The 25,031-nt window shown below is 41.0% G+C and overlaps 1 protein-coding gene across 1 annotated transcript in view; it reads left to right on the forward strand.

Annotated features, from left to right (window-relative positions):
- LOC110505132 (relaxin receptor 1-like) overlaps positions 1 to 25,031 on the forward strand; it is a 95,175-nt gene that overhangs the window by 26,400 nt on the left and 43,744 nt on the right. Inside the window, exon 2 of the mRNA XM_021584128.3 lies at positions 17,471 to 17,554. Within this exon, the coding sequence (XP_021439803.3) occupies positions 17,471 to 17,554 (84 nt within the window). The remainder of the gene's footprint in view (positions 1 to 17,470; positions 17,555 to 25,031) is intronic.

A 25,031-nucleotide genomic window follows, 5' to 3' on the forward strand; every position in this document is an offset into this window, starting at 1 on the left:
ACGTTTTTTTTCCAAAAATGAGAATACTGCCCCCTAACACCAAGAAGTTAATGCAACCTTTGTGTCAGATTTCAAAAAAACTTTACGGAAAAAGCATAATCTGAGTACGGCGCTCAGAGCCCAAACCAGACAAAATAAATATCCGCCATTAGTCAAAAATAGCATTATAAATATTCACTTACCTTTGATGATCTTCATCAGAATGTACTCGCAGGAATCGCAGTTCCACAATACATTTTTGTTTTGTTCGATAATGTCCATCATTTATGTCCAAATAGCATCTTTTGTTAGGGCATTTGGTAAACAAATCCAAACGCGCGTTCAGGTCCAGTCAGACAAAAAGTTCAAAAAGTTATATTACAGGTCGAAGAAATTTGTCAAACTAAGTATAGAATCAATCTTTAGGATGTTTTTTTTATCATAAATGTTCAATAATGTTCCAACCGGAGAATTCCATTGTCTGTAGAAAAGCAATGGAACGAGAGCTACCTCTCATGTGAAATGCGCGTTACTTAGAAAGAGGCTGCTGCCAGACCCCTTAGTCAAACAGCTCCCATCCGGCCCTCCTTCACATGAGAAGCCTGAAACAACGTTCTAAGACGGTTGACATCTAATGGAAGCCTTAGGAAGTACAAAATAACCCATATCCCACTGTGAATTCGATAGGGGCTGAGTTCAAAAACTACAAAACTCAGATTTCCCACTTCCTGTTTGGATTTTCTCTCAGGTTTTTGCCTGCCATATGAGTTATGTTATACTCACAGACATCATTCAAACAGTTTTAGAAACGTCAGAGTGTTTTCTATCCAATACTAATAATAACATGCATATATTAGCTTCTGGGACTGAGTAAGAGGCAGTTTACTCTGGGCACGCTATTCATCCAAAAGTGAAAATGCTGCCCCCTATCCCAAAGAAGTTAAAGAACACCCTCTGTGTTCTGTTAGAGAATAAACTCTTTATCTACATTATAGCAGGGTGCGTAACGCCATAACTCAAGTTTTTCCAGCTGCAGACAATGATGAATAATGTAAAAAGCTGCACTGAAGTCTAACAAGACAGCCCTTGCAATCATTTTATCATCAATTTCTCTCAGGCAACCAGTCATTTGTGTAAATGTTGTGCTTGTTGAGTGTCCTTCCCTATAAGCATGATGAAATTATGTTGTCAATTTATTTACTGTAAAAATTGCATTGTATCTGGTCAAACATCATTTTTTCCAGAAGTTTACTTAACGGTTGGGAACAGGCTGTTTGGATGGCTATTTGAGCCAGTAAAGAGGGCTTTACTATTCTTGGGTAGCGGAATGACTTTAGTTGCCCTCCAAGCCTGAGGGAACACTCTCTCTAGTAGGCTTAAATTGAAGATGTGGAAAATAGGAGTGGCAATATCGTCTGCTGTTATCCTCAGTAATTTTTCATCTAGATTGTCAGACCCCAGTGGCTTGTCATTGTTGATAGACAACAATAATTGTTTTACCTCTTCCACACTGACTTTACGGAATTCAAAAGTACAATTCTTGTCTTTCAAAATTTGGTCCGATATACTTGGATGTGTAGTGTCAGCGTTTGTTGCTGGCATGGCCCTAAGTTTGCTTACCTTGCCAATGAAAAATCCATTAAAGTCGTTTGCAATATCAGTGGGCTTTGTAATGAATGAGCCATCTGATTCAGTGAATGAAGAAGCCGAGTTGGCTTTTTTTCTCAAAATGTAATTTAAGGTGCCCCAAAGCTTTTTACTAGCATTCTTTATATAATTGATATTTGTTTCATAGTGTAGTTTATTTTTCTTTAATTTAGTCACATGATTTCTTAATTTGCAATACGTTTGCCAATCAGCTGGGCTGCCAGACTTATTTGCCATACCTTTTGCCTCATCCCTCTCAGCCATACAATTTTTAAAACTCCTCATCAATGCAAGGGGGTTTAATAGTTTTTACAGTCATTTTCTTAATGGGTGCGTGCTTATTAGTAACTGGAATAAGTAGTTGCATAAATGCATCAAGTGCAGTCTCTGGTTGCTCCTCATTTCACACCACAGACCAGCAAATATTCTTTACATCATCAACATATGAATCACTACAAAATGTATTGTATGACCTCTTATACACTATATTAGGCAAAGCCTTTGGAACTTTGGTTTTCCTAGATATGGTTATTATATTGTGATCACTACATCCTATGGATTTGGATACTGCTTTAAATCAAATATCTGCAGCTTTAAATCAAATATCTTGAATTGAGGGATATTGCTTCAGCTTCAGACTATAGATTCTCATAACCTGTAACGACGGAAACAAAAAAGAGGAATTTTCAGGAAAAAAATGTGTCATTTCACCTAGATATCCCTAATGTGACGACTGCGGTATACAACATAGAAGTTGATCAGGTTCTGATCATCATACTATGCTCCCCCTCCCCCCCAGATTGGCCACCGATTGCTAATCAATAAGTTCTTTATTCTCCAGGCTCCGCTTTGTCATCAACATGGACAACCTTGCAATGAATGCCATGTATCCATCGTGATTTTCCCTGGACTTTTACTGCTGACCTCGTTATGAGCAAAACTTGTTAAGAATCTTCCCATTTTGGCCCTAATGTGCCTGTCACATTTTTCTTATCATCACCCACTGTCCTGGCACTACGTCCTGTCCCCCCTCGGGAGTTATTCCCTATTAGAGAGTTGTATGCAATAGTTAAGCATTGTGTCGCTCAAAGTGAACGTCTGCTTCTCTCAAATCTAACGTGCCTGCTATTATCACATTGTCCATTTTAGTAACTACCCAGCCTACTTCCTCACACTTAGGGTTTTCCAATGAATGACTCTGTAAACCCATCAGAGAGCTGATCCAAAACTCACAACAGTCGTGTTCAGGTAATGTGGTATCTGTAGGAGACATCCGAATAGCTGGATTACATGGTGTCTTTTCAACTATAACCATTTCACATAGATCTTTATTCACTACTTTAGTAGCGTCCATAGCTTCCTTGCTAATGGGATATTGTTTTGTGCAAGGTGGGGCAACACCTGTCAAACACACTGGTTCCATATCCAAAGGTCCACACTGATTTTTCTTCGTAGTCCAAATAGCATGATTCTGAACAGTAGAACCATGCAGTTGCCTAATTTGCCACGTCACCTTTCCTTCAGAAATGTTCAATGTAGAGGCCTAAAATAGGTTGTTCAAATGAGCCTATCTACACCCCTGCATCAATCTTCATTGGACCAGTAGAAATTGTTTCATATCTGTCCCCCCCCCCCCCCCCCCCCCAATCCTGTTGCTTTAATCTTCTGAGGACATATATGTTTTGCCTAAGATATGGGAACTACAGTGACTTCAGCACCCGTATCTACAAAAAATCTACTGCAAAGTTATTAACTATAATGTTCACATATATTCCATCCGATTTCACATGTACACCAGCTGAGATGGGACGTAAAAGGGGAGTCGTAGTTTACCTCCACAGCATCCAGCAAACTCTGCTGCTGAGCCAGCGAGAGCTTCTTACATTTCTGGGGCTGTTGTCCTGATTCCATTTTCCCTTAGAGACGGACCCTTCTTCTCCTGGCCACTTCTCATAAAATCACATTTTCTTTTCCGACATTCTAATTGCCAGTGACCAGAAATCCCACAATAATGACATACACCAGGTTTCTCTTTTGCTGAACGAATAATGTTGTTGGTTTCACTCAGAACCTGCATAACTCTGATAACCACATCTCGTGAATGCTTAAATGTTTTTGAACATTCATCCAACTGTTTTGGAGATGCTGATTTATGTGTGATTACTGTCACTAGAAGTTTATTTTTGACTTCCTATTACAGCCTCTGTTCTGGGTGGCCTAAGACATCGTTCGTCACTACTGTCAGAATCTGTTGACTCAAAGCCAGGCAGTGCTGACCAGATGCTTGAAACCTGATCTGCCTTGCACAACTCAGTGTGAGGATAGATAGATTGGAGAACAGAGAGGCCACCGGTGGGGGTCATGTCTGACTTTGTCACCCGTGTCTCCTCCTCTACTTTGAAATGGTTCACTAGACAGTAAATGTAAAATCTCTTTCATGTTCACATCCAGAAGAGATGTTCCGTCTTTTTCCAGGGTGGTTTTCTCACATGAAAATGACATTACATTAACCCCCTCAAAATATATATATTACCATAACCCCTTTTGAGTACTCAAACCTCTTCTAGAATACAATTTTTTTTTGTAGGGCCTGGCTATCCATAAAACATATGTTCCCTTCAAAAAGCTTGTTGAAGGCTTACATTAACCACACGTGTAAAAATTGTTATTCCACTCACTTCTATGCAACAAGAAGGTTTCACAAAAACAGAGGCCTCAAACATTTTAACAGCGAACTTGACCCCCTATAATAGAAAAAGGACTTGAAACTTACACATCACAGATATGTATCACTAATTGCAATGCCTCTATTTTAGCCTGATTTGATTCTTCTAAAATGATATTTGGTCTAGACTCACCCAGCAATTCTGCCATCAATCAGGATATTACGAATTTACCCCCCAAAGTGGGTTGCACGCAGCCTTCTCTTTCCTCTGGATCAACAAACAGTTGATACATTTTTCTTGTTGTTGTTCAGACCAATTCATACGGGTCACAGCACCAAGTGTTAGCGGTTGATATTATTCTTCAATAACACAAACCCCAAAACATATCAGGGAGAGAAAAGCACCTTTCTAATTCAATGTATCACAATTCCAGTGGGTCAGAAGTTCACATACACTACGTTGCCTGTGCCTTTAAACAGCTTGAAAAATTCCAGAAAATGATGCCATGGCTTTAGAAGCTTCTGATAAGCTAATTGACGTAATTTGAGTTAATTGGAGGTGTACATGTGGATGTATTTCAAGGCCTACCTTCAAACTCAGAGCCTCTTTGCTTGACATCATGTAAAAATCAAAAGAAATCAGCCAAGACCTCAGAAAAAAGATTGTAGACCTCCACAACTCTGGTTCATCCTTGGGAGTGATTTCCAAACGCCTGAAGGTACCATGTTCATCTGCACAAACAACAGTACGCAAGAATAAACACTGTGGGACCACAGCCGTCATACCGCTCAGGAAGGAGACGCATTCTGTCTCCTAGAGATGAAAGTACTTTGGTGCGAAAATTGCAACTCAATCCCAGAACAACAGCAAAGGACCATGTGAAGATGCTGGAGGAAACAGGTACAAAAGTATCTATATCCACAGTAAACGAGTCCTATGTCGACATAACCTGAAAGGCCGCTCAGCAAGGAAGAAGCCACTGCTCCAAAACCACCATAAAAAAGCCAGACTATGGTTTGCAACTGCACATGGGGACAAAGATCGTACTTTATGGAGAAATGTCCTCTGGTCTGATGAAACAAAAATAGAACTGTTTGGCCATAATGACCATTGTTATGTTTGGAGGAAAAAGGAGGATGCTTGCAAGCCGAAGAACACGATGCCAAATGTGAAGCACGGGGGTGGCAGCATCATGTTGTGGGGGTGCTTTGCTGCAGGAGGGACTGGTGCACTTCACAAAATAGATGGCATCATGAGGCAGGAAAATTATGTGGATATATTGAAGCAACATCTCAAGACATCAGGAAGTTAAACCTTGAGTCTTCCAAATGGACAACGACCCCAAGTATACTTCCAAAGTTGTGACAAAATGGCTTAAGGACATCAAAGTCAAGGTATTGGAGTGGCCATCACAAAGCTCTAACCTCAATCTCATAGAACATTTGTGGGCAGAACTGAAAAAGCGTGTGCAAGCAAGGAGGCCTACAAACCTGACTCCGTTACACCAGCTCTGTCAGGAGGAATGGGCCAAAATTCACCCAACTTATTGTGGGAAGCTTAATGAAGGCCACCTGAAATGTTTGACCCAAGTTAAACAATTTAAAGGCAATGCTACCAAATACTAATTGAGTGTATGTAAACTTCTGACCCACTGGGAATGTGATGAAAGAAATAAAAGCTGAAATAAATCATACTCTCTACTATTATTCTGATATTTCACATTCTTAAAATAAAGTGGTGATCCTAACTGACCAAAGACAGGGAATACATTTTTACTAGGATTAAATGTCAGGAATTGTGAAAAACTGAGTTTAAATGTGTTTGGCTAAATGTGTCCGACTTAAACTGTAGGTCCTGGATGGCAGGAAGCTTGGCCCCAGTGATGTACTGGGCCATACGCACTACCCTCTGTAGCGCCTTACATTCAAATGCCGAGCAGTTTCCATAAGAGGGGGTGATGCAACAAGTCAGGATGCTCTCAATGGTGCAGCTGTAGAACTGTTTGAGGAACTGGGGACCCATGCCAAATCTTTTCAGTCTCATGAGGGGGAAACGGTGTTGTCGTACTCTCTTCACGACTGTCTTGATGTATTTGGACCATGATAGTTTGTTGGTGTTGTGGACATCAAGGAACTTGAAACTCTCGACCCGCTCCACTACAGCCCCTTTGATGTTAATGGGGGCCTGTTCGGCCTGCCTTTTCCTATAGTCCACAATCAGCTCCTTTGTCTTGCTCACACTGAGGGAGAGGTTGTTGTCCTGGCACCACACGGCCAGGTCTCTGACGTCCTCCCTATAGGCTGTCTCATCATTGTCGGTAATCAGGCCCAGCACTGTTGTGTCGTCAGCAAACTTAATGATGGTGTTGGAGTCGTGTTTAGCCAAGCAGTCCTAGGTGAACAGGGAGTATTTTTGGTCGCAGGTTCAGGAATGGCTTAAAGAATTGTGACATTTACCTGAAGCTAACTCTGCAAATTGCACTGCTGGGTGACTTGAAAAGCTGTAGTCAATTGATCATATATTGTAATAATACTCTTAGTAAATATTTATCTTTCATTTACAATCTGTAGAAACGGAGAATAGAAAGGTTTCAGAACTGTTGTTAAACAGCACAGTTGAAAAACATATGGCAATAAGAAATCCAAACTGGATGGTTGTCAAGGATAGATGGGAAGAGTTGAAGGTAGTTGAAGGATGGGACTAAAAACAATCAAAAAAGATAACTAATGTTAAATATACAGTGTCCGTAAAATGTACACTACATCAGTGGCCGATTTTAGCTATTAGCTAGGGCAGCATCTTGCCGGGGGTGGCACGGGGCACAATAAAAAATCATTACGGGGACATTTGTGCCATTGGTTTTCTATTGCTCATTTGCACGTCACATCAATGATATCATGTCACCGTGTGGGACTGTGGATCAATTAACCTTGTCGGAGTGGGAGCCCTGATTCTAGTTTGTGAGCTAGGCAGGCTACTGCCCGGGAAGATCTCCCACTCAGAAGTACAAGATGGGGAGGGGGGCGGGGGAAGGTTGACCTCAGGTCTCCCTACTGGAAGCGAGCGGGGGAATCTATCAAATAGCTCACCTCTAACGTTTTACAGTACCAATGCAATTAGTAAAATCTGTCCCACTACGAAATGCTACCAAATAAACCACAATTCATTCATAATACTGTGAATATATAGTTTCACAAGACATATTGTTGCATTTTTTTCTGGTTTGTGCGAAATGGTTAAGAATAATATAAAACCAGTCTGCACACCACCAAGGTGAATGGGTTTAGTCTTGACTCTTGGTTGACAGTGTCAGGGGGATGGGTAATGTATTGATGCTTGAGTGCCAAATCAACAAAAATGTGTTTTTATTTGTCTTTGTTTCATCTTTTTGATATTTATGAGTCTTATTTTTGTACATATTGTTATGTTTACATAGTTTTAAATGTTATGATTATTTATGTGTTGTTCCAAATGTCTAAATAAAAATTACAATTTGTGCAGAATCGTGCTTTTTTGTTAGGGGGGAGCCTGAAGAGGGGGTTCCCCCAAGGAGCCATACAAGCTAGAACCTCCAGTGCACTACGTGACTGACTGGCTCGTAGTTGGTGTTCCAATTCATCCCAAAGGTGTTCGATGGGGTTGAGGTCAGGGTTCTGTGCAGGCCAGTCAAGTTCTTCCACAACCATCTCAACAGACCATTTCTGTAGGGACCTCGCTTTGTCATGCTGAAAGAGAAAAGGGCCCTTCCCCAAAATTGCCAGGGTTAGAGGTTCCAAAACCCTTCTATGGATAATTTCTATGGTCACAACGCAAGCTGTTCCACAGAAGAAGGGGCGATAGGAATGTGGGGAAAAGGTGCTTGTGCATTGATAAACACATCAAAGGCGGCATTAAGCTGAAGTAATCAAATGAGAGTTGCACTTCTAAAAGCCTATTTCACACCAGAGCCTGCTGAATTTGCAAGATAACCTTTTTTTCGTTTTGATTTCGGCACAAATGAAAATGTAGCACAGACCAGCCCATGAATTTACTTTTCAGCATTGTCTCAACGAAGAGTTTGGTGTTCGATGAGCCATCTGCAACATGCATGCTCAGTTACAATCCTGCTGTAGTTAGCGGCAGGCGGACGAGCAATATCCACCGTTATAGTACAGATTAAACCTAGGCTGGAAAGTGACTCCAATGACATGATTTTTTTTCACATTGAATTCACGATAGTTGACAACTCCAAACCAAATGTAAATCTAAACTAGATGTTGAACTGTGTCCTAGATTTTGAACTGTGTAAGTGCCGCCTTTTAAGATCACTCAAATTAATCATGGAGTTAAGAATAAGGGCTTTGACTGAGGGTGTAGAGAGTCAGGGACATAACTCACAGTTGTTGGGAGAGTTGTAATGAATCAGTACAATGACTTGGCCAGGTTGAGGATCTTGACAACACTTCAACTCTGGCAAGAGGTTTTACATTCTAAAACAGCAGGTGACACGGCTGGAGACTGATCTGATAGTCTTTTTTAAAACATCTGAAAAGATAGAGGCGAGCTATCCCGTGGAGCTGGTGATGCAAGAAATTGACAAATGAGGGAAGGTGCTAAAATTCACAAGCTGATCCAAAACCATTTAGATAGATGCTGTAAGGCCAAACCTATATACACTGAAATAAGCATATAAATGCAACATGTAAAGTGTTGTCCCATGTTTCATGAGCTGAAATAAAATGTACCAGACAGATGCACAAATTAGTTTAGATCCATGTTAGAGAGCATTTATCCTTTGCCAAGATATGCCACACCTGTCAGGTGGATGGATTATCAAGAAGATGATTAAACAGCATGATCATTCCACAGGTGCACCTTGTGCTGGGGGACAATAAAAGGCCACTCTAAAATGTGCAGTCTTGTCACACAACACAATGCCACAGATGTCTGAAGTTTTGAGGGAGCGTGCAATTGGCATTCTGACAACAGGAATGTCCACCAGAGCTGTTGCCAGATAATTGAATGTTATTTTCTCTACCATAAGCCACCTCCAACGTTGTTTTAGAATATTTGGCAGTATGTCCAACCGGCCTCACACAAAAAAAGATAGTAAAAAGTAAAAAGAAAGAAAAACCCTTGAATGAGTAGGTTTGTCCAAACTTTTGACTGGTACTGTATGTCTATGATCTTACAAGTTATGTTGTCTTGAATTCTCTAATGTAAGATGGCAGTAATGGCCAGATGTTACTGTTTTTACATAGGGTTTTTTACAGGTAGCCTATCTGTTTATTTCATGATGAAGTCCAATAAATATTAACGTTCCATGATGTGAAAAGAGGAAATAAATATTAAATCCCAATGATTGAAAGACACTTTGGGGAACTAAAAAACTTGAACAGATTGATGCAAAATTGTGCGGGGGAAAAAACAGTTGAAATTACCTTTACGTGCTTGATGAAAAAAAAATATTTTCTTTAATCTCATAGTTTATCTTTGGCAATATAGCCCTGTGAATGGCTTCTAAAGAAAAATATAGATATATTGCATTAAGCCACGACCGAATTTTGTTGCAACCAAATCATGTGCCGGTGCCTCCAATTGAAAAAGTTAGTGGAACCAGTGCCACGACTGGAAAACCTTAGTCTGGAGCCCTGCTATGGTCATAAGCCTACTACATGCTTCCCAGTCAAAACAGTTCATGCATATTAGGCCCTAGTGGAGTGGTGCCAGGAAAATAACCTCTCCCTCAACGTCAACAAAATGAAGGAGCTGATCGTGGACTTCGAGAGACAGCAGAGGGAGTTAACCCCCATCCAGATCGACGAGGAGCGGAGAGGGTGAAAAGCTTCAAGTTCCTCGGTGTGCACATCACTGACAACCTGAAATGTTCCATCCACACAGACAGGTGCAACAGCCTTTGCTCGTTTTTCATGCAAAGGTATGTGAGCACAGATGTTCACTTTGCTTAGCCAAATTCTTGTAGGAGCGAACCCACAGTATTGTATGCAGATGATTTTACAGGTTCTGTTGTATCGATTGCTGTAATGTAAAATGGCAGGGGTGGATTGATTCGGCATAGGCTCCCGAGTGGCGCAGCGGTTTAAGGAACTGCATCTCAGTACTAGAGGTGTCACTACAGACCCGGGTTTGATTCCAGGCTGTATCACAACTGGCCTGTGATTGGTCCCATAGGGTGCACAATTGGCCCAGTGTCGTCTGGGTTAGGGTTTGGCCTGGGTAGGCCGTCATTGTAAATAATAATTTGTTCTTAACTTTTCTAGTTGAATAAATGTTAAATAAAAAAGTAATACAGATCTGTAAATAACCCTATCTGTGTTTATCTGTTCCATGATGTGAAGAGGAAATAAGAATTCAAACCTATTGATTGAGAGACACTTACAGTGCCTCCAGAAAGTATTCACACGCCTTTACTTTCTCCACATTTAGAATGGATTTATTTTAATTGTCATTTTGTCAACGATCTACACCTGAAGAAATATTTATAAATATTTCTTGACTAGATAAGTATTCAACCCCCTGAGTAAAATCATGTTAGAATTCCCTTTGGCAATGATTACAGATGTCAGTCATTCTGGGTAAGTCTAAGAGCTTCGCACACCTGGATTGTACAATACTGTATTTGCCCATTATTTATTTATTGAATTATTCAAGCTCTGTCAATTATGTTGTTGATCATTGATAGACAGCCATACATTTGAAAGCCGATTCATGTCAAAACTGTAACTAGACCACTCAGGAGATTTCAATGTCATTTTGGTACGCAACTCCAGTGCATACAGTTGAAGTCGGACGTTTACATACACCTTAGACAAACACATTTAAACTCTGTTTTCAAAATTCCTGACATTTAGTCCTAGCAAAAATTCCCTGTCTTAGGTCAGTTAGGATAACCACTTTATTTTAAGAATGTGAAATGTCAGAATAATAGTAGAGAATTATTTATTTCAGCTTTTATTTCTTTCATCACATTCCCAGGGGGTCAGAAGTTTACATACACTCAATTAGTATTTGGTAGCATTACCGTTAAATTGCTTAACTTGGGTCAAACGTTTCGGGTAGCCTTCCACAAGCTTCCCACAATAAGTTGGATGCATTTTGGCCCATTCGTCCTGACAGAGCTGGTGTAACGGAGTCAGGTTTGTAGGCCTCCTGGCTCGCACACGCTTTTTCAGTTCTGCCCACAAATGTTTTATAGGATTGAGGTCAGGGCTTTGTGATGGCCACTCCAATACCTTGACTTTGTTGTCCTTAAGCCCTTTTGCCACAACTTTGGAAGTATGTTTTGGGGTCATTGTCCTTTTGGAAGACCCATTTGCGACCAAGCTTTAACTTTCTGACTGATGTCTTGAGATGTTGCTTCAATATATCCACATAATTTTCCTCCTCATGGCCATCTATTTTGTGAAGCGCACCAGTCCCTCCTGCAGCAAAGCACCCCCACAACATGATGCTACATCCGTGCTTCATGGTTCGGATGGTGTTCTTCGGCTTGCAAGCCTCCCCCTTTTTCCTCCAAACATAGTGATGGTCATTATGGCCAAACAGTTCTATTTTTGTTTCATCAGACCAGAGGACATTTCTCCAAAAACTACGATCTTTGTCCCCATGTGCAATTGCAAACCGTAGTGTGGCTTTTTTATGGCGGTTTTGGAGCAGTGGCTTCTTCCTTGCTGAGCGGCCTTTCAGGTTATGTCGATATAGGACTCGTTTTTACTGTGGATATAGATACTCTTGTACCTGTTTCCTCCAGCATCTTCACAATGTCCTTTGCTGTTGTTCTGGGATTGATTTGCACTTTTCGCACCAAAGTATGTTAATCTCTAGAAGACAGAATGCGTCTCCTTCCTGAGCGGTATGACGGCTGCTTGGTCCTATGGTGTTTATACTTGTGTACTATTGTTTGTACAGATGAACGTGGCACCTTAAGGCGTTTGGAAATTGCTCCCAAGGATGCACCAGACTTGTGGAGGTCTACAAAACAAATTTCTCAGGTCTTGCCTGATTTCTTTTGATTCTTTGACATTTTCCAAGCTGTTTAAAGGCACAGTCAACATAGTGTATGTAAACTTCTGACTCACTGGAATTGTGATACAGCGAATGACAAGTGAAATAATATGTTGTTAGAAAAATTACTTGTGTCATGCACAAAGTAGGTGTCCTAACCGACTTGCCACAACTATTGTTTGTTAACAAGAAATGTGTGGAGTGGTTGAAAAATGAGTTTTAATGACTCCAACCTAAGTGTATGTAAACTTCCGACTTCAACTGTATCTGGCCCGACTCAAGCAGGTTTTCCTTTAGGATTTTGCCCGAACTTAGCTCCATACTGTTTCTTTTCATCCTGAAAGTCTCCCCGGTCTTTGCCGATATCAAGCATACCTGTACCATGATGCAGCTACCACCATGCTTGGTGATGTGTTGTGTTGGATTTGCCCCAAACACAAGGCTTTGCATTTAGTCCAAAAAGTGTATTCCTTTGCCATTTTTTTTTTTTTTGCAGTATTACTTGTTGCATACAGGATGCATGTTTAGCAATATTTTTGTATTCGGTATAATTGTATTTTTTTCACTGTCATTTACAGTAGAGTGTGGAGTCACTACAATGTTATTGATCCATCCTCAGTTTCCTTCCTGCCCTGCAGCTCAGTTCTAAAGGATGACTATCTTTGATGTGTCTGGGTGGTTTAATGAGTCATCCACAGCATAATTATTAACTTGACCATGCTTAATGTGAGATTCAATGTCTAATTTGTTCTTGTTACTCATCTACCAATCATTGTCCTTCTTTATGAGGCTTCGAAACGCTCCCTGGTCTTTGCAATTGAATATGTTCTTCAAATTCAATACTTCACTGAACAAATCATTCAAAATGCAGGTCAACCCCAAATTATTTAACACAGTGAGCCCATGTAACTTATGTAATTTGTTATGCTAAACCTTACTCCTAAACTCATTTTGGCTTGCCTAAACATAAGGGGTGAATACTTGTACTTATGAAACTACTATTTTAGGACACATTTGTATAATGTTCTTTTCACTTTGACAAAAAAAATCACAATGAAATCTATTTCAATTCCATTTTGTAATGCAACAAAATCCAAGGGGGGTGAATATTTATGATACCAACTGTAAGCGGCTATTTTCGGGCTTCTAGGGAGATTCAGTTTGGTAAATGAGAGGGAAGGCTGCTGAGCCTGGTACACCCCTAACCTGGTCTCTTTGGAATAGACAGGTTTGCCTGCTACTAAGTATTGTGAGAAATTTGTAAATATAAATTTTTTGACCAGTGTGTCAATATTGCTCATTGGACCATCTGATTCATCTGCAAATAAAAAGCACTATGACTTATACAAGGTCCCTATTTTACGGACCAACAAAAACAGCTATCTAGATCCGCTGTCATTGCACCATTCCCACCTGCTCTCAAATCCACTTCTCTAACTCCCCTCCTCCATATTCTAAGCCCCTCTCACTCCCCCCTTTCAGAGAACAATTGGGTGGCCCAATTGTTTGCAACACCTGGAGATACTGTATATAATAAGTTAACACAAGAAGCCACGTCTGTTTTAGAAGCTGACCACCTGGGCCTACTTTTCAGCTAAGTAGCTGAGCCTCCTGGGCTGATCCAGCTTCTATTGCCAGTCTGCCAGACTTATCACCATCTGGTCCAGGTAGAGTGGGATTGTTATGGCCTCTTAGACTACAAAGCAGGATCATTGGCAGACCTAGACCCTAGACCCTGTCATACTGAATCAGCCAAGATGTCCGACAATCGTTTCGACCTAAGAATTTGCACACAACGTGGAAATGTTGTCTGGGAAGGCAAAATCGTGGCATAAGATGACTCATACAGTCTACGCGAACCTTTATCTCCCAAACAAGGTGGGATTGATTTGAGATCGGCACATGATTGTCGAAATTCCTCCCCTTTGCTCGTTGATGAGTCTGAACCAAATTGGAAGAAGGCAGGCAGGGGAGCCTTCTTTCTATATTTTGTGAACATACTCCTGCATAATTGCAAAGCTGAATCACCCTTTTCCCTTGAACCTCGTCCTCTTCTTTCAAGTTGTTTTCATCTCCCCTTTCTTCTCTGTGCTGTACTCTCTCATCCTAGCCGCCAGAGAGCCTCTCATCCTAGCCGCCAGAGAGCCTCAAGGAGGTAGAGTGCATATAATCATAATTTGTAAAATGGTGGTTCGCATCGGCGGATAGATACTAGATCATTATGGTTCATGTCTGGTGGCTGTTTGCGTCAGTCTCTGCAAGTATCATAAAAACATTTTGGTTTTGCTTTATGCATGGTGGTATTCTTTTGACAAATGTGCTTGGGAAATGTCTCGTCAGTGCAGAGGACTATGAGGCTTAGGAGGCGGCCATCTGCGCGACACAGATAGATGGTCTTGTTCCTAACAGTTGGGGAAAGTAGATAAGTCATCGCCATTGCGGTTGGGTATATACGTTTTCATGAAAGTGTGTGTGTGTGTGTGTGTGTGAGTTTGATTGAGTGTGTGTATCCTGTGTTTGTTTGCAAGAGGCAGACACCTTGAGGGTGACAACATTGTTTGAGCTTTTTCAGACCTGAACAGTTATTCATGTTGGACTTCAGCCATCCAAATGGTAGGAGGCCATCTGCAATCTTAAAAGAGCCATTAACCCTCTAGAATCTAAGCCCTATCTAAGCGGCGGGGGGGGGGGTTCTACGTAAATATCTTTCACTGGACTTTGCGCTCTCGCTCTCTCTGCGAACTTAATAGGACACAATAATACAGTCACTGTTTGTAGGGCCCTATAAAATCTGCGATACGGAGAGCACTGACGGAATCACGGAATCCAGACATTCAAACAGAATTCAACAATATATAAAAAAAAAAACGTTTTGAACTTTGTAGGAAATCAACTAAATGTATTGAACTTATTGGAACATTTATAAATGTGCCCAAGATAAACATGACCTGAACGAAATGGATCAGTGATTTGTATTTTCCCTCAACTTTCTGAAGAAGCAATGGCACAGGAATGCCCCTGTCTGTGTAAGCGCATTTGCCTACCAATTTGTGTAATCCGTAGCGATGATGCTAATAACAACCATCTTCTGATAGATGGAAACACTTTCCCAAAAACATTCTCAATTAAAATGTTAACTACAAAGTAGTCTATGCCTACCTGGCAGAATATCATGACTATCTGCATCAATCCATTGTTTAGCATACCAATTCCATTGACTCGTCAATCAGGTGCAATCCTTTTGAGATATGAATTTCCATGACCTCTGTTACTAATAACTTGGTCTGAGTGTTTAAGCGTTAACAACTACAGTATGCAATGTGAAATATAAGTAAACATACTACTCCCATCAGTCAAATGATTCATAACCTGTGGGTAGCAACTACAAATATTTACTTGATAATAGATACTTTGGTCACAAATTTGTGGAGAATTGGAAAGTCTGAAAATCAATTTTTGGAGTGGATTTTATTATATGCAAATGAACCCAACTTGACACTACTCTAGACAACATCAAAGCAACCGGGATAATCTCGCTTTTCTAAAGAGAAGAGCATAAAAAAGTGGATTTTTACAGGAATAAATTAAACAGTACTATAAAACAGTTATTGACTGGTGGCCTTTGCCTGCCATTAAAGCATTACGGCAAAAGTTCATATCATTACCTTGTCAATTGATTATTTCAAGAAAAACATGCTCTGCATGCGAATATGTTCGATAGTTTTGCCCGGCACCATGCAGGAGAATGTCAGGAGAACAAAATGTGTTGTTGGCCCATTTTATGTGGGCCAGATGTAGCCAACTACTGTTTTGACGAAATGAAAGAGGACCCAAACCAACTCATTTTGGGTCTGGTTGGGTTCCTCATTGTCTGCCTGTAGTTAATGTATTGTATTTTACTCATAAACAGCTCCTATGAGCATTGTAATAGCCTAGTCTGAGCAAAGGAACTGTGTGTGTGTGTGTGAAATTGTTTTCCTACCTTATCAGGACCCCAATGCCCTAACAATTCACCCAAATGTCCTGACAAGTAAGGAAAAAAACAACGTGTGTATCTGTGCATCCAAGATATGAGTAACATTCATATTTCACCCAAAATGGAATGCAGATAAAACTTTGAAATGACAAAGAGAATTACCTGCAAACTCTTCTTGGGGCCATTTGTTATGCTCTTAATATATAAACTAGGTTTGAAAAGTTTGGGGTCATTTAGAAATGTCCTTGCAATAACATAACATTGATCAGAAATACAGTGCAGACATTGTTAATGTTGAAAATGATAATAACTTATTTTTGTGTCTAAGGAAGTAAAACATTTTTTTTACAAAAATGAATCTATTGAGATGGTTTGTCCTAAAAGCTTGTAGTATTTATACTGAACAAAGATAGAAATGCAATAATTTCTAAGATTTTACAGAGTTACAGTTCATATAAGGAAATCAGTCAATGGAAAAAAATAAGTTAGGCCCTAATCTATGGGTTTCACATGACTGGGAATACAGATATGCATCTGTTGGTCACAGATACCATAAAAAGAAAAGGTAGAGGTGTGGATCAGAAAACCAGTCAGTATCTGGTGTGACCACCATTTTCCTCATGCAGTGCGACACATCTTGTGCGTATGGAAAATGTCTGGGATTTTTTATTTCAGCTCATGAAACAAGGGACCTACACTTTACATGTTGCATTTCTATTTTTGTTCAGTGTATATTGGCAAACCCAAACTTAATTCCAGATTGATCTACCAAAAATAGGCAATCTATTTATCTTTTCAAGGTTCAATGAATGAGCCCTAGAAAGCCTGGTCCCATATCTTGTAGTGCTCCTGCCAACTCCATTGCTGTTATTGTCAAGCCAAACATGATAATCCCATAAGGAGTTGGCAAGAGAGCAGAAACCGATTGGCACCTAGTCTAAGCCCTAGACTTCTTGAGTAAGAATCTGCCGTGTCAAAACTTGAGGCCTACTGGCTGGTTAATGGATGTCAAGCTGATGTCAGGCAAAAAAAATAGATTGTTCCTGCTGTGTTGTAGAAGGTATTAATTGACACCTTGGCATGTATCTAAATTATTAATAAAGTATGATAGAATGTTGATGTTTGCTCTGTGGAAGATGGACATAAGGATGTACTATTTCTGACCAGTAAAATAATGTGTTTATATTTTGTTTCCTAGGAGATAACAATGGATGGCCCCATCTTTTTGACAAGTATTTTGGGATGCCCAACATCGACATCGGGACCAAGTCTGATAAATGTTGTAAGTACTGTAAATGAAATGTCATAAATGTACTGTCTCCCCTTTCTCCAATAACTATTATGCTTATTACAGGTAAGTTGAGTCAAATGTTTTCAAAGAACCAATAAGCAAGTGCATTAGTGCAGAACGACAACCATTCTGCCTACTGGATCAGTGCTTTGAATTTTTTTTTATCCATCCTTTTTGGCAGTTCTATAACTTCGCAACTCACAAGCAGTATAGGGGAACATTTTTTCAAGTCTTCTTGAGAGAAATACACCAAGCAAATACAGTGCCTTCAGAAACTGTTCATACCCCTTGACTTATTCAACATTTTGATTTGTTACAACCTGAATTCAAAATTGGTGAAATTGATTGCTTTTTGCACCCATCTACACACAATACCTACGCGCAATCCACAATGGCACAAAACATAGTAACAATAATGGACAGCCCAATGGGAAATAAAGGGCACATATATACAAATACTAATCAGTGGGAATAGGGGACAGGTGTGCGTGATGAAAGTTCCGTAGGGATCATGACAACAGCCTTATTCTAAAATGTATTAAATCATATTTTTCCCTCGTCAATCAACACACAATACCACATAATGAAATTGTAGCAAATGTATACAAAAAAATAATATTATGACATTTACATAAGTATTCAGACCTTTTACTCAGAACTTTGTTGAAGCACCTTCGGCAGCGATTACAGCCTTGAGTCTTCTTGGGTATGACGCTACAAGCTTGGCACACCTGTATTTGGGAATTTCCCCCATTCTTCTCTGCCGTTCCACTTAAGCTCTGTGAAGTTGGATGGGGAGCGTTGCAGCACAACTATTTTTAGATCTCTCCAGAAATGTTCAATCAGTTTCAAGTCCGGGCTCTGGCCGGGCCACTCATGGACATTCAGAGACTTGTCCCGAACCCAGTCCTGCGTTGACTTGGCTGTGTGCTTAGGGTTGTTGTCCTGTTGGAAGGTGAATATTCGCCCCAGTCAGAGGTCCTGAGTGCTCTGGAGCAGGTTTTCATCGAGGATCTCACTGTACTTTGCTACGTTCATCTTTCACACGATCTTGACTAGTCTCCAGTCCCTGCTTCTGAAAAACATCCCCACAACATGATGCTGCCACCACCATGCTTAACCGTAGGGATGATGGTACGTTTTCTCCCGACATCACGCATGGCATTCAGGTCAAAGAGTTCAATCATGGTTTCATCAGACCAGAGAATCTTGTTTCTCATGGTCTGAGAGTCCTTAGGTGTCTTTTGGCAAACTCCAAGCGGACTGTCATGTGCATTTTACTGAGGAGTGACTTCCGTCTGGCCACTCTACCGTAAAGGCCTGATTGGTGGAGTGCTGCAGAGATGGTTGTCCTTTTGGACGGTTCTCCCATCTCTACGGAGGAACTCTGGAGCTCTGTCAGAATAACCATCGGGTTCTTGGTCACCTCCCTGACCAAGGCCCTTCTCCCCTGATTGCTCAATTTGGCCAGGCGGCCAGCTCTAGGAAGAATGTTGGTGGTTCCTAACTTATTCAATTTAAGAATGATGGAGGCCACTGTGTTCTTGGACCTTCAATGCTGCAGAAATGGTATCCTTTCACAGATCTGTGCCCCGACACAATCCTCTCATAGCTTGGTTATTGCTCTGACATGCACAATCAACTTTTGGACCTTATATAGGCGTGTGCCTTTCCAAATCATGCCCAATTAATTGAACTTACCACAGGTGGACTCCAATCAAGTTGCAGAATCATCTCAAGAATGGTCAATGGAAAAATACAAACCTCCAAACTAGCTTCAATGCCATACAACACTCTTTCCATGGCCTCCAAATGTTCTTAAATGCTAGTAAAACTAAATGCATGCTCTTCAACCGATCGCTGCCCGCACACCCGCCCGCCCGACTAGCATTACTAATCTGGACAGTTCTGACTTAGAAAATGTGGACAACTGCAATTATCTAGGTGTCTGGTTAGACTGTAAACTCTCCTTCCAGACTCACATTAAGCATCTCCAATCCAAAATGATGTCTAGAATCTGCTTCCTATTTCGCAACAAAGCCTCCTTCACTCATGCTGCCAAACATACCCGCTAAAACTGACTATCCTACCGATCCTGACTTCGGCGATGTCATTTACAAAATAGCCTCCAACACTCAGCATTGGATGTAGTCTATCACAGTGCCATCCGTTTTGTCACTAAGGCCCCATATACTACCCACCACTGTGCTCTCGTTGGCTAGCCCTCGCTACATATTTGTCGCCAAACTCACTGACTCCAGGTTATCTATAAGTCTTTTCTAGGTAAAGCCCCACCTTATCTCAGCTCACCGGTCACCATAGCAACACCCACCCGTAGCACACACTCCAGCAGGTATATTTCTCTGGTCATCTCCAAAGCCTTTCCTTCCAGTTCTCTGCTGCCAATGACCGGAACGAATTGCGAAAGTCACTGAAGCTGGAGACTTATATCTCCCTCACTAACTATAAGCATCAGCATCAGAGCAGATTACCTTTCAATTACCTTGAATTACCTTGAATCCATTTTTGAATAAGGCTAACAAAATGTGGAAAAAGGGATCTGAATACTTTCCAAATGTTAGAATCAACTATGACAGCAATTACAGCTTTATGTCTTTCTGGGTAAGTATCTAAGAGCTTTGCAGATCTGGATTGTACAATATTGTTTTTATTTTTTACACTTATTTAACTAGGCAAGTCAGTTAAGAACAAATTCTAATTTATAATGACAGCCTAGGAACAGTTCTGCCCCTTGTTCAGGGGCAGAACGACAGATAGATTTTTTACCTTGTCAGGTCGGGGATTCGATCTTGCAGCCTTCGGTTACTGGCCCAACGCTCTAACCACTAGGCTACCCGCAGCCCCAATATTGCCACCTTAATATTTATTTAATTCTTCGAGCTCTGTCAAGTTGGTTGTTGATCATTGGTAGACAGCTGTTTAAGTTTTCCCATAGATTTCAAAGCCGATTTAAGACACAACAAACTCGGCCACTCGGGAACATTCAATGTCGTCTTGGTAGTCTAGGAGGAAGGCCATATAAGGTAGGCCAGCCGATAGAGATTTGTCTTAAGGTCAGTTTTAATAGCAACCTGAATAGCCCTGAGTTTATCAGAAAATGAGTTCCATGGGCGTGGGAGGAAAAGGCACGGCCCCCCGTTATTCGGAGCCTGGTCCTGGGGGCATGGAGCAGTTTTGCGTGGCTTGAACGGAGGGTGCGTGGAGGTTCATAGGGGGAGAGTAGGTCTGACAGGTAGGCGGGGCTGACGCCATTTAGGGCTTTGTAGACAAGGAGGATCATTTTATAGTCAATTATTTGAGGAACAGGTAGCCAATGGAGAACAGCAATGATAGAGGTGATGTGAGTAGACTTTTTAGTTTGTGTCAGAATCCAAGAGGCACAGTTTTGGATGAGCTGTAGTTTATGAATTGAATTTGAAGGCAGGCCCCCCCAAGTACTGTGTTCCCATAATTCTGGAGAAAATGAATGCATGGCTTAGCCTTTCTGCGTCAGATGTGGTGAGAGATTTAGGCGGGAGATGTTCTTCAAGTGAAAGAATGACGTTTTACAGACATGACTACTGTGGGCATTGAAATAGAGTGTGGGATCAAATTTCATACCCAAATTAGGGATGGCTGGGGAGAGGGGGATGATGCGTCCATGTAGTGGGGTAATAATGATCATATATGCATATTATATACACCTCACATGCGACTCGTAATAAGACTATGCAATTAATGTTAACAAAGTCTATTAAATGAGGTATGATTTAGCAATATGCAAGAGACTATAGTTGTTACAGTAATAGGCAAAGAGATGTCTGAGAAGGGAATTCTAACTACAGGTGCATTGAATTACTTTATAAAATGTATGGATTCACATACAAAAGCATGAAGCTTAAGTTACAAAGCATGAAGCTTAAGTTACAAAGCATGAAGCTTAAGTTACAAAGCATGAAGCTTAAGTTACAAAGCATGAAGCTTAAGTTACAAAGCATGAAGCTTAAGTTACAAAGCATTGACAAGCCTTACATGGCATTTGTGTAAGCTTGATCAGAGAGAGGAAGAGAAAGAAACCATGGGTCATGGGAGAGGGAGAGAGTGTAGATATCTCACCAGCGCAGGTCAGGAACAGAAGAGAAAGAGACAATGAATCCAAGACCCTTCATAACATCTGAGTTGTTTGGATACAAATGTCTGATTTGTTGACCAATAGCATTACTGTAAAGTTAAATTCCAATCAAAAGACAACATAGCCTCTGCTTCTCAGAGGTGCGACAGATTGGGGGTTGGAGAGGCAATACAGAGAAGGCTGAATTCCTGAGAAGAAAACAACACATTTTTTTATAAGTGCTGATAAGAAGAGTCACTTTGGGGGCTGCCCTACAGCCATCCATGACAGGCGGATGCTGCAGGAGTTGGTGGTCTGCTGGGGGGTGCCTATCAGCCTCTGTCGTGCTGCTGCTGAGTTGGAGGAAGCTGTTCTGCATCCAATATTTTACTTCTTCCAGACAGTTGGACAATGTTGACAGAGCAGATGTTGTGTCAGGCTTTGTTTCAACGTACACCTGTGTGTCGTCTGCATAGCAGTGGAATTAGACACTGTGCTGTCTGAAGATCTGGATAAGTGGGAGCAAGTAAAGCAGGAAGAGGAGAGGTCCCAACACCGACCCCTTGTGGGACACTGCAGGTTAAGGTGGACTCCTCTGATTTTTCCTCACCTAGGGTGATGTACTGCTTGCGGTTAGAGAGGTAGGAGGTGAACCAGTTAAGTGCAGTCCCACAAATGGCAGTGTGCTCTCTGATGCGCTGCAGTAGAATGGTGTGATCTATTGTGTCAAAAGCACCGAGGTCCAGAATAATCAAGATGGTGGAGGATCCTGTATCTGCAGCATTGAGCATTTCATTTACAACCTTCACCAGGGCTGTCTCAGTACTGAACATAAGTGTAAAGCCAGATGGGAGAGCCTGATAAAGCTTGTAAGCACTGAGGTGCAAGTGAAGCCGTGGGTTATGAGCCAGTGTGGGGTTGGAGGATACAATGTTTTGTTGAATTGCGTTGATTTTAGCCTTGAAGAACTTAGCAAATCGGTTGCATTGTTCGGTAGTTGTTCTGGGAGGGCGTCTGTAGGGTGGAGGAGGCGACTGATGGTAGAAAACAAGGTCCTGGGATTTCCTCGGTCATAGTCTTTAATGGCAGAGCGGTCTTCTTTTAGTGATTTGAAATACATTATATGTTTTCTCATTTAGCAGACACCCTTATCCAGAGCAACTTATAGTAGTGAGTGCATACATATTCGTACTGATCCCCTGTGGGAATCAAACCCACAATCCTGTCATTGCAAGCGCGATGCTCAACCAACTGAGCCACACAGGAAATAGCATGCTTGGTGGTCATTATAGGCCAGTAGGTGGACAGTTAGGGCAGCACTTCTCAACAGACGCTCTAAACTGAGGCCGTGGGTCTTCATGCTGCGCAGCTCCTCTGGGAACCATGGGGAGGACCGTTGGAAGGATACTTCACATGTTTTTTCAGGGGCAAGGCTGTTGCTTTGAGTGCTATTATATAGGTAGACCATTTCATCAGGGGTGGAGTCAAGGCAGTCAGTCAGCCTGTAGGGCAGAGTGAACAGTCTCCTGGAAGAGGGATGTGTCAAGGGACTTGATGTTTCTGAATTTAATATTGTGCTTGGGGCGAAGCTGAAGTGAAGGAGTACTCACAGACATCGCCACGGCCCTTTGGTCAGATACACCTAGCTCATGTACATCTAGGACTTCTCCAGTGATGAGGTTTAGTTGTATAACTGTTGGGTTCACCTTGGGGCCATAGTAGGGGCTGTACCAAATGTTTATGTATTATAATAATTGATTATGCTTATGTTGTATTAATAGAAGGGGGAGAGTTATAAGACCCCTCCCTCTTTGAATTTATAGGGTCCTAGACTACAGATGAACAATATATATATATATATATATATATATATATATATAGGTTTAATATTGTTCCACAATTATTTTCTAGTCTCTTCTTCTTATAAAGAAATGGTCTGAGGGATGTGTGAATTATGGCAGTCAATACAGGGTGTCTGTGACAAAAGAACCCTGCAGGGGAGTGAAAGAGAAAGGAGACTAGTCAGACATTCCACTATAAATCAACTTGGGGAGTGGACATTTACTGCTGAGCCTTTAGATAACACTGAAACTATTGTTTGTATTTGTGTGTATGGATGGGATTGGTCTCATGAGTAGAAGGTAATGATGTAGGCATTGACATCACTAAGGCTGGGCTTTGGGATTAATAAAATAACTTGGACCCTTGACTATTTTCCAGAACTTACTCGGAAACATGCGTGCTATGTTCCTGTTGTCAACTTCTGTCTGTAATTGCATTAATAAAGATGATTGATTTAATTGATTAAATATATTGTCTGATTGCTAATTTCACCAATGAGCCAATAATTGACAAGGAACAAGGAACGAACCCCAACATAACCACGATTGTGTGTGGGGACATTGACATGCTGTACCAGTCAAACAAGTTCAGGAAGTCAGTAGCAGAGGAGCATTTTGTTGAATCAATGTGAATGAAATCACCTAGGATTACAACATTGGAGAGGGAAGGACACAGAGGTGATCAGCTCAGAAAACTCTGTTACAAGAGACTTTTTTGGAGAGGCGAAAGATAAGTATCACAGTGAGAGAACTGGGAGTCTTCATTCTAAAAGCCATGTACTCAAATAATAAAGACAGCAGGGGCAGGCAACATTTTCAGATCAAAACAGTCTGCGGACAAAAGCAAGACCACCACCCCTGCCATGGGCACAAGCCTTTTCCAGATATTTAGTTTCATTGAGTAGGTATAAATGACCATTTCTGTGCCATGTTTCCGTCAAACATATTAGTCCCAGGTCATTGTTAGTGATAAACTATTGTACTAGTAGAGACTTATTTGTTAGAGACTATACATTCAACAGTGCTTAGTCTTAAAGGGGCCTCAGATAGAGGTGGTACATGGACTTTTTTAACAGGCCGCAGAGTCAGAATCTATGCTGTATAGAGAAAGGGAGACATACAGTTCTGTGTGGACTGTTTTATGAATGGAATTCGTACCGGCCTGTGAGCTTTTCTGTACTATAGAAATTGAAAAAGTCACTTTTTTTTTGCTACTTACTCAGGGTTTGTTTAATCCTCTTGAGTAAAATATGCGAGTGAGTGTCCCCCATTTCTGTACTTTGTAGTCCTCAGGAGATAGTAGGTGAGACACTTCAATGCAGGTATTAAAAATAAAACAAAAAATATATACTTTGTTGGTGGCAGGAAAGTCCAATTGCTTAACTGATTTTAACATTGAGGTTCATAATTACTACATTAAAATGATCAGTACTTGATTAGCTACTCAAAAACAAAAGTGTATTCAGGAAAAAAATTCACATTTTAAAAACAACACTAAATTGCAACTAAAATAACA

This window comes from Oncorhynchus mykiss, chromosome 25, assembly GCF_057628025.1.
Source record: "Oncorhynchus mykiss isolate SJ-2025 chromosome 25, ASM5762802v1, whole genome shotgun sequence".
NCBI classification, from domain to species: Eukaryota; Metazoa; Chordata; class Actinopteri; order Salmoniformes; family Salmonidae; genus Oncorhynchus; species Oncorhynchus mykiss.